Source organism: Sinocyclocheilus grahami, unplaced genomic scaffold, assembly GCF_001515645.1.
Source record: "Sinocyclocheilus grahami isolate Dianchi unplaced genomic scaffold, SAMN03320097.WGS_v1.1 scaffold1304.1, whole genome shotgun sequence".
Lineage (NCBI taxonomy): Eukaryota > Metazoa > Chordata > Actinopteri > Cypriniformes > Cyprinidae > Sinocyclocheilus > Sinocyclocheilus grahami.
In genome coordinates this window covers 230,212-241,049 of record NW_015506483.1, presented here as the reverse complement: position 1 = coordinate 241,049, position 10,838 = coordinate 230,212, and the positions used below count along the sequence as shown (strand labels likewise).

General features: G+C 43.0%; 1 protein-coding gene across 1 annotated transcript in view; it reads left to right on the top strand.

The window, feature by feature from the left end:
- Positions 1–3,522: 3,522 nt before the first annotated feature.
- Positions 3,523–10,838, top strand: part of LOC107569031 (ribonuclease inhibitor-like) — a 42,051-nt gene continuing 34,735 nt past the window's right edge. The window contains exons 1-2 of the mRNA XM_016255028.1: positions 3,523–3,747; positions 7,400–7,428. Of these exons, the coding sequence (XP_016110514.1) occupies positions 3,523–3,747; positions 7,400–7,428 (254 nt within the window). The remainder of the gene's footprint in view (positions 3,748–7,399; positions 7,429–10,838) is intronic.

Genomic DNA, 10,838 nt, shown 5'->3' with positions numbered 1-10,838 from the left:
CCAGATTAAATAGCGCTGACATTCTCAACATATTGATGTGAAAAACAGGAGAAACTTTGTTCCCGAGAACAAACAAGTTAGAACATATTTCACTCCACAACTCATGGAGTTACTGTAGAAAAACAAACTGTTTTGGTAGAAAGATATATAAGATGGTGGCAGGCATCCACTCATTCAGGTTTGGTGTGCTACAGCAATACAAAGCCATTCACCTCGTGACGCTCTTTCTGGACTGGCGAGACAGCGCAAACAGCAGTGTCCCCACATTCAGTTTCTAAAAGACACTATTGGAAGAGAGCTGAACTGGATGATGACATCACTGAATCATCAATGAACTGACTTTAGCTGGACAAATGACTCTGTTAGTCTCTTCTTGCATTCTTGACAAACTATTTTCCTGTTTGACACTGTAAATCTGCTTTGACACAACCAGTATTGTATAAAGCACTATACAAATAAAGATGACTTGACTTGACTTAGAGCAGTTTTCTCTAAAAGAGCAAATTGTGGACGGTCTGCGTCTTTTTCAAGATGCCACTCCATCCGTGTCCTCTTGGTTGCAGTTGTTTCCCATCCCCTGATGACAGCCATGATCTCTGTCTTCCATCTGAGCTTAGATCACGCTGAAAACACGTTTGTGGATGATTCATGCCCACACTGCGAGTGCATGTCCATGGCAATGCTGCAGTCGTGTCTCTACTTTCTCAGGAAAGGTGGAGACCCCTCTGTCACTACCCATCCTAGTTTCCCTGCACAGCACAGGGCCTTGTCGGTTATTGCTCTGGGAGATTTGAGGATTACAGTGGGAGCAAATCAATCGGGCCAGACTTCACGGACCTCCCACTCCTCACGCAGTGTTTGTCCCGTGCAACTTCCAGATGATTACGCTGGCCCATCACATGGCGGTCCCAGCGTTTCATTCGGGGCTCTGCCAGAGGATCAAATGTTGATTGCAGCATCGGGGGATGGGCTATCGTCCTCCGAGGATGAAGATTTGGTGGGGCTGCCCCCCTCGGCTGTTGTGGCTTCCGCCAAATCGGACCCAGAGCTGACAGCCATGCTTGCCCAGGCAGCTGTGAGCATCGGGTTGGAAGTAAACACACTGCCCAGCCCTGAGAGCTCATGGCTGGATGATTAGCTTCTCAGTGCGGGGCGTGTCTCACAACCGCATTCTGCCCCGGTTCCTTTCTTCCCGGAGGTGCATGAGGAGGTCACAAAGTCGTGGAAGGCCTCTTTTATGGCCAGAAGCAACTCGTCAACCTCCTCCGTTCTCACTACCCTTGATTGCGGGCCGGCTAGGGGGTACGTTGACATTCCCAGGTGGAGATAGCAATTGTGGTGCATCTGTGCTCCGCCACCTGAAGGAATCGTCCACACCTCCTGTCCAAAGCCTGTAAGCAGACGTCAGCTTTGGCTGCCAAAGCTTATAGTGCTGCGTGCCATGGTGTTCCTGCAAGTTCACAAAGCCAAGACACTTAAACAGATGCAAGAGGGTAGTACTGACCCGAAGTTGATGCAGGAGCTGCGCACGGTGACTGACTAAAGTCACGCCGCAGTCCCTCGGGCAGGTGATGTCCACCTTGGTGGTCCAAGAGCACCATCTCTGGCTCAACCTGAAGAGATGAGAGACATTGACAAAGTTCACTTTCTTGACTCTCCCATGTCTCATGCTGGCCAATTTAGTGACACTGTTGAGTAATTTGCCAAGTAGTTCTCGGCAGTACAGAAGCAGACTGAGGCCATTAACCCCTATGCTGTCACCCCCCATTTTCGGCATGGAGAGACAAATGACATACTCAAAATAAAAAGGTTTCTGCTCCTGAGTCTTTCTGACTAGATACATAATCTCAACAAGTATTCACAAAGCTGATACTTCAAAGTTTACTGTTCAAGAATCAGAATTACTCAGACTGTTACAATAATAGAGATGTATAAGTTCAAACATAAAAACAAAAACATATTTTTTAAATGTAGAAAAAATATGTTGCTGTGGTAAATGCTTTTAGAAACACAATGAAGCTAAAGCCAAAAGTCTACTAATGCTTTATGTCAAATTTCAGCAACAAAAGCAAAAAGAACAACTAATAACATTAAAATAATTAACGCGCAAGCTAGGCAGAGTTTCTATTTGTAAAACGTGTTTAAAGGGTTGCGCAATGTAGCCAATCACAGACTTGGCTGTTCATTTCTGGAATGCAATGGCCAACCAGAGGTGATTAAGTTAGAATCCACTCACAGCAGTGCTGAAATTGCGTGATCACAAATCGTCTCATTTTAACACACGAAGTGTAGACATTGTGAAAGATTCATTGTGCATATGTTCATTGTGTTATAACATTATGAGATCGCGATGAACTGAGATGTCAGCTTTTAGTGATTAAAGACGGAAAAGTCCGTCCCACGCAGGTCTCTATTACAAGGTTTACCAAGCCACATTGCTTCAATCCCAGTATACATTTACCCAACTATTATCAAAAGTATTTCTAAAAAAAATACAACAAAACATTTTCTTATGGCCTTACGTCAATTATTATGACAAAATATATTATGAAGAAGAACTGCATCTATTCTGCAGCTGCACTAGAGCTAACATTAGCATCAAGCTACACAAGACAATTTATGAGATTATTAGTACACTTTTACTCCACCATTTAAACCACCATTGAGTGTTTGTAATAACTTATTTTTGTGATCTCATGTGGAATTTGGTTGTTTACTGTTGTTAAAATATGCTATTTATAGCCTTTTATATCGCAGCACAAATTAGATTTATCATGTATAATCATGTGTTTATTATTTTGATATTTCATGGTACAGACGTTTCTCTGTGTTTGTTGTGGTCAGATATGAACGTGGGAGAGCAGGAAAGTGCATCACAGGATGAGATGGGGTGGGATATGATGCACATTTATGACTGACACAACGATGGACGAATCAGGTTTCTCTGAGTCCGAGTGCGCGCACGGAAGAGTAAACACACCGAGACAGCCCAGGGAGCTGCTAGTTTTCTTTAGATAGTGTAAATCAGTGGAAATGAATAGAAATTATGATTCTGTCTGAAGAAATATGAAGTAAACATGAGTAAATCTATCTATATATCTCCATGTAAATGCATCTTTGGACTATATGCCCTTACTGGCGCTGTTCAGTGAAGCTATGTGAACACAAACCGCTGCAGATGTGACTGAATATGAATGCATGATGTATTTCTATTCCAAATATGACATATACAGATTTATTATTTTGTACTCCTGACATAAATTAATAAATTACTGTCACTGCAACAGTTTGATCAAAACAGTGGTCAAATATCGAAGCTAGAGTCTTTAATCATTCTAATGATGCACAGTTTGTCCAGATAAAGTAAGAGTTTGATGTTTTAACGTGCTGTGAAAGTGAATCCACAATAAACTGAGGCCATCGCCAATCTTTGTCAGTTAAGGGGTTAAGCACATCTTGCCCTGATAACCCTCCTCCTGCAACCCATCTGTCGAGGGCTCCACACATGAAAGTGGCACCCCCATGTCCCAGGCCGCCGCTAAGTCCTCGAAGAAAATGGTGACTTGTAACTCACCCAACATCTCCTCCTCTGGAGTCAGATGTGGCTCAAGTCGCTGTGCACCATCCACATTCCGGGGGAGCTCAACCGTGAAGCCTATGCGCTCATGGCAGCTCACTCTCCCTGGAGAATGGCGACTCCATCCCCAGGTGGTCCAGCTGATCTGGAGTCAATTCAGGGAAGCTCAGGTAGACCTGTTCCCAAAAGTCCTCCCGCTGCCAGTTGTACTATTCCCTGACCAAGGCCCCCCTCGGCATGGATGCACTGGCACACAGCTGGCCCCAGGGCACACGTAAGTATGCGTTTCCCTCAGTGAGCCTTCTCGCACAGACACTGTGCAAAGTCAGGGAGGATGAAGTACAGGTCCTGCGGGTTGCACCCTACTGGCCCACCTGGACCTGGTTTTCAGAACTCATGCTCCTTGCGACAGCCCCTCCCACCTGCGTCCAGACCTCTGGAACCTCCACTTGTGCTTACTGGATGGGACATGGCAGACTTAAATGATCTGCCACCAGCAGTGTTTGACACGATCTCTCCAGCCAGAGCTCCCTGGCGAGCTTATGGTTTGAAGTGGAGTTTGTTCACTGACTGGTGTTCTTCTCGGCGAGAAGACCCCCGAAGAAAGGTTGGAGTGTAGGCTGTCACCCTCCACCTTGAACGTGTATGTTGCTGCTATTGGAGGAGGCAGAACCAGCCTTGGCATTGCTGTGTCCCGTGCCAACCCTGCGCATATAAGTGGACCACACCCAGAGCTTCAGAAGCTCCGAGCAGCTCTTTGTCTGCTTCGGAGGCCAGCAGAAAGGGAAGGCTGTCTGCAAACAGAGGTTGGCCCACTGGATAGTGGATGCCATCGCTTTGGCGTACAAATTCCAAGGCGAGCCATGCCCCCTGGGGCTGAGGGCTCACACCACCTGTAGTGTAGCCTCCTCCTGGGCTTTGGTGCACTTCGCCTCTCTAGCAGACATCTGCAGAGCTGCGGGCTGGATGCCTTATAGGACACCTAATACCTTCGCAAGGTTCTACAACCTTCACGTAGCGCCAGTCTCTTCTCGTGTGTTGGGTAATAAGGAAGTGGAGTCTGACACCAGGCCCAGTACTTGTGTTAGCTTTCCCAGAGCTCCGGTCAGCCCCTGTACTGAGCTAGGTGTCCCATCTATGTGATTCCCTGTGGGCAATTCCAGATGTATACTCTTCCATGGTAAGGTATCCCTTATGGTAAACCGGTGCCTTCCCCTGGACAGTTCCGCTCTGTCCGTCTCTGTTGGTAGCAGCTCCAGCCCTACTCCAGGTAGGACCTACCTCAGAGACCTATTCCATATGTAGTACTGCCCTCCTTGGGTCAGTCCATGTTAGTATCTCCACATCATCTCCCTGCAGGTAGGATGTGGTCTCCGTGGCGGCCTTATCCCTTGGACCAAGGCACGCTTCCCCAATGTTTCCATCTAGCCTTTCTGAAAAAAGGGGAAAAAGATCTGAAGCAAGTCTTTTACCAGAAGTTGAAATTCTTCCTGTTAAAGAATTTCGGTGGATGAAACAACAGCATGGCCTTCTCCAGCAGCGATGTACTCACTATTCTGCCCTCATAGAATGTGACTGTGCTCCATTAGACAGATAGCAAACATTTATCCAATAAAACAATATTATTTATTAAGTCCCAAGGCGTACTTTTCTTGGTGATTATCCTTTACTGTAAAACTGAAAATATAGAAAATGCAATATGTAAATAAACATTACAAGAAAACATAATTGCAATTATCCTGTTTGATAACAGTCAACTGTTTGCTCTCATTTAGAAACGTTTTCTTCAATAACTGTGTTCGTTTTAACATCAAAGAAAGTAAAATCACTTGTTATATTCAAACCTCCATAGCAACTTGATTAAGATCATAAACTACTTACAGTCAAATGTTTTCCAGAGCTAAACTGTTAAAAGATCGCATTTCTGAGTTGTGCTGCATCATCATTCCTTCTCTTTGGTTTCTGAACATACCCAAACTTGCGCGCAGTGAGATTGCAATTTCAAAATAAAAGTCCCGGAGGAAATAATTCACAATATATACAAATTAAATAGTAAAATAATACACAAAAATACCATTTCAATTTCTAAGGGCAGCACACTCACCATTGGCCCCCCTTGGCACCAAGGTCAGTGAATTTGCTCAGGGGTGTTGTGCAGGGGTGTTTGACTTGACACTCCACGGCTTGTCAGCAATTGCAACGCCACAAGTTGTAATGACGTTCAGTGGTTGTGGCGCTTTCCATAGGGACCCCTAATGGGGGCAGTCGGGCAGTCATGGCCTAATGGTTAGAAAGTCGGACTTGTAAACCGAAGGTTGTGGGTTCGAGTCTCAGGTCTGGCAGAAATTTTCAGTGGGGGGGGGGGAGTGAATAACCAGTGCTCTCTTCCACCCTCAATGCCATGACTGACGTGAGACCCTTGAGCAAGACACCGAACCCCCAACTGCTCCCTGGGCTCCGCAGCAATATGGCTGCCCCCTGCTCTGTGTGTGTGTGTGTGTGTGTGTGTGTGTGTGTGTTCACTACTCACTGCTGTGTGTGTGCACTTGGATGGGTTAAATTAAACAAATTCTGAGTATAGGTCATACTTGGCCACACGTCACTTCACTAAACTAACATAACTCGTAGTGACCGACAGATCGAGAACATCTCAGTTACGTACGTAACCCTCATTCCCTGATGGAGGGATGTTATGTCCCTTTGCCACAACCCTGAACCACTCGATGAGTGCTGGGACACAATCTCGGCTACTCAGCATAAACCTAAATGAGTGCCGCCATCTTTTACACCCGTATGTATGGGGGAGTGGCTTGGCATGCAAAATCTACTCGCCAATACTCATTAGCCTTTTTTCTTAAACTCAGAGGTGATTGGGGCTCCCAAGTAAGACCCCTGATATCGTCACAACATAACCCTCATTCCCTGATGGAGGGAAGAGATGTTATGTACGTAACCGAGACATTATACTTTTACTGTTGTAGTGAAGAGTAATGCATGGTTTTACCTGGGTTACCATGATCTACAAATGTATGATACTATGGAAGAACAAATGGTAAATGTATTGAGCAAATAGAAAACAGAAGCAAGGGCTGTCTAGTCTCAATAGTCACAATGTCAGAATATTTAAATTTCAAAATGATGTTTTTTTTTATATTTAAAATTTTGTAATTTACATTGGCATCCCAACTTTTCCATTTCCATGAAACAAAATCAAACACTTATTTTTACCACTCTGGAAAATGACTCATTCAGGAAAAAAAATTCAAATATTCAGGAAAAGTGTAATGTGATTTTCAGAGAGAAAATTTAATTTAATTAATTAATTTAATTTAAAAGTTTCAATATATATTCTTTATCATTTTTCAGGAATGGTTGTTGAATAAAAAAAAAATTTAAACGCTTGTAAGACATCCAGTATATCAATATATTGTATTTATTTTGTGTATGATGGTGATTAAAAGTAAAAGTGAAAAACCACCAACCATGTTATATTTATAATAAATTAAATATGGTTGAGTATAACTAACAAGTAGCCCACTAGATGATATTATCCCCTGAGGTAGTCCTCGCTCACCAAAATGTTGGAGACCCCTGATTTAGATTTTGATGCTTTTGGGAAATGTGCCCTGTATGTTTTGATCTAAAAGAGTGAAGAGTTGTGTTATTGCTCTCTACAGGTTGAGTAATTGTGGTGTCACAGATGAAGGTTGTGCTGCTCTGGCTTCAGCTCTGAGATCAAACCCCTCACACCTGAGAGAACTGGATCTGTCTGAGAATAAACTAGGAGACTCTGGAGTGAAGCTGCTCTCTGATGTACTGAAGAATCCTCACTGTAAACTGGAGAATTTGAGGTAAGTTCATCTCTCTGATAGTCACAATCTAGTGCTCAGAGAGACATATTTTTAAATAGTTTATAGTCTGACCAAAACTAAACTAATTAAATAAAAAATAGTACACAAACACTAAGAATAAACATAATGATGAAAAAAGAGGTGATAAGCAGAAAGATAAGCAAAACGAGGAATATTAATTTCTGATAACTGAAGTGGAATCTCATTTAATTCACATTAAAATGGATCAAATTCATCTTTTCTCAGTGCCTATGTTTATATGCAACCAAATAATGTTAGTAATCGGATTGATGGATCAATCGGTTTGATCATCAAACATCAATTGTGATTGTTTTGAAAGGACTGGTTTATTTCATAACTGAAAGGACTGTGCATGCAAATTGCATTTATTTGAAAACTCTCCTTTCAATCAGCATTTGTGAAGTGGAGCAGGACAATGTCCCACCAGTCCTTATTTCATATTTTCATCCACAGACGACTGGTTTTGGGTGCGGGTAGGGGCATTTGTACTGCATGATAAATTTGTTCGCCAAATTATGACCAGAAAGAGATAAATATTAAGTCTGCCGTTTAAAACAAATAAAGTAACAGTGTATGAGAATGGTTATTATGTGCAAACAGTGGGAATATTCGTGCCAATATTCGTGCAGTGTGTGCATGTAAAATAATCAATTCTGATTTGAGGCTTGTGACATATAAACTTTATTTAGCGTTCATTTTAAAGACTACATTCAGATTCATAAATAGGAATGAATTCAAAAGTTGTGCATGTAAACAGCCAGTGTCTGTCTCCATCTATAACACTGTTAGTTAATCTAGGGTTGGGAAGAGGGAAAAACATGTAAAAACTAAACTAAAAGAAAAAACATTCCCTTCAGTCCTCTGTCCCAGAAATGTAAAGCAATGTCCCTAGGTTACATCTGTAACCATGGTTTCCCAAAGGGAACGAGATGCTGAAACCTATCGACGACAGAGCTGACAGCATCGCCAAAGAGGCCAGGAGGAGCAAGCGGGGCCTTCAAAATGAAGAACATGTCCTTATCTTTCATATCTGACAGGTTCAACCAGAGATGTCTCTCCGTAGCCAACAATGCTGCTATGAAATGGCCAATAGCTCTGGTCGTTTCCTTGGTGGCCCGGAGAGACAAATCAGCGGCCCAACAAAGTTCTTTAATGTCGTCAGAGTACACTTCCTTGCCTTCATCCAGTTCTTTAAGCAGGTTTGCCTGGTATGCCTGCAAAACTGCCATGGTGTGCAGAAGAGCACCAGCCTGACCTGCCAACATAAAAGCTTTACCCAATAAGGCTTAATTTGTCTTTAATGGCCTGGAGGGCAATGCCGGAGCCTTCAGACATGATGCTGACTCTGGAGACAGATAGCTCGCTAGTGTCTGTTCAACCCGAGGCATCACCTCATAGCCATGTTCCTTCAGCCCCAAGATGTTTTTGTAATTACTGATGTTAGGGCTGAAAAGACAGGGTAAATAAGGCTTTTCCCATTATTTTGACACTCAGCATGGAGATCAGAGAAGAAAGGAAGGCCGCGGCATGGAAGAGGTGACTTAGAGCGCAGGAAATGTTCATCCAGCTTGCTTTTAGGATGATCTTTCTGCTTCTCGGCCAGCTAATTGATCTTTAACTTGGCCACAACACAAGTCACCATCTCCAACAGCTCCTTTTACTGGATGGACTGGGGTGACGAGTCCCCAGTCTCATCCTGTTCGATGCTCACCACATCAGCCTCCTCAGAGGAAGAGAGGCAAAGCATCGTGCCCTTCACTCCGGGGGGAAGAGACCACAGAGCATGCTTCCGATCCCTCAAAGAAGGCACTGGATCTAGTGGGTGAGGGTGAAGAAAGGGCCATGCCCTTCTCCAATCCATCTGCGATCCCCACGATCTCAGTTGCCGCTCTGCCTCAGCAGAAGTGGGACCAGGACTGCGAGGACCTCGAGCCTGTGCACACTCCTCAAAGAGCACCAGGTGGGAGCAGAGAGTGCGCAGTGGCAGCCACTCAGTATGCACACAATCAGACCCTCGAGAGCAGATCGTGCATGCTTCGCTTCAAAACAAGCAATGCAAAGATCATGTGTATCCCCATCCGTAATATAGTGCGGGCATGGAGGAACACAGACTAAAATGCTGCTTGTCTTTCTGATCACTCTGCATATTTCAAAGAACTGAATTTGTGCACTGGCACAACACACTTTTCACACACACTTTGCTGAGGGACACAACAAAAAGCACTTGCTGAAGAGCAGAAGCTAATGCTTTTTACACCGGATGGGTGGCTATGTCACCCCACCTGTGATGTGGCGCCACTCTATTGGACTGATTTCACACATGCACGTTCCAACAAAAATAGATAATTTTTAATTCTACAAAGAAATTGGAAGCAATCAATGTCTTCAGGAGAGGGCCTGCCCAAAACAAAAAAAAACTAGTTACTAATTACTAAGAGGGGAACTAAATTACCTATACATGTAAAAGAAAAGAAATAAACAAAATAGGCTTCCATCTACTCCCTAACTAACAAAAAATAGGGATAAACATTTAGTATTTCAAAAGAAAGTGGCACTCTCACCCTACAGCTTCCAATAAAGTAAAACGAAACAACATGAGAGATAGAAGCAAGACCTTTAAATACGTAACAATAGTCAAAAGAAATATTTCTATAACTGAATGAAAATGCTACAACAGTTTAATCACCAGAGCACATGTATCCACAAAGTGTGCACACCAATTGTAATTCAATAGGACATGCAAGTTTTCACACTCAACAGCTTTATACAAGTCTGTTGCAGGGGAGAAGTGAACTTCTCTGAAGCAGTGTTCTTTCTGCCCTCTTATAAGCTATGTCCCAATTCAGAGACAGCATTCTTCAAAGGACTCAGACTGCAAAGGCCACGTCTTCGAAGGCTGTGAAGGTCAGACCGAGGGTTGTTAAATGGACGGTCTAGGACAGAGGATTGCGCTTGTCGCCTAGCAACTGTGACAGCTGCCATTGATGAGCGGCAGTAACTGTTCTGTCTGTAAAGATGACTCGTACTTGAACTTCCCTCACATCACTGAACTGCGTGAAAACTAGGGCTGGGTTTTGACACAAATTTCATGATTCGATTGGATTACCAATTCGATTCGATTCTATTCAGTATTGATTATTTTCGATATAGCCTAGCCTATATCAGGTACAGTACATGCCAAATTTTTTCAAGGAAAAAAATCTCTCAACTAATGCTGTAAAATATACATGAGAGTCAGTTGGTACTACATTACTATATTAGCCTATTAAAGGTTAAAATTGACTGATTTGTTAAAATTACACTTAATGAAGTTTTTAAAATAATAAAGTTAGAAATTACATAATTTTTCTACTTCAATTGTTTTATATATATATATATATATATATAAA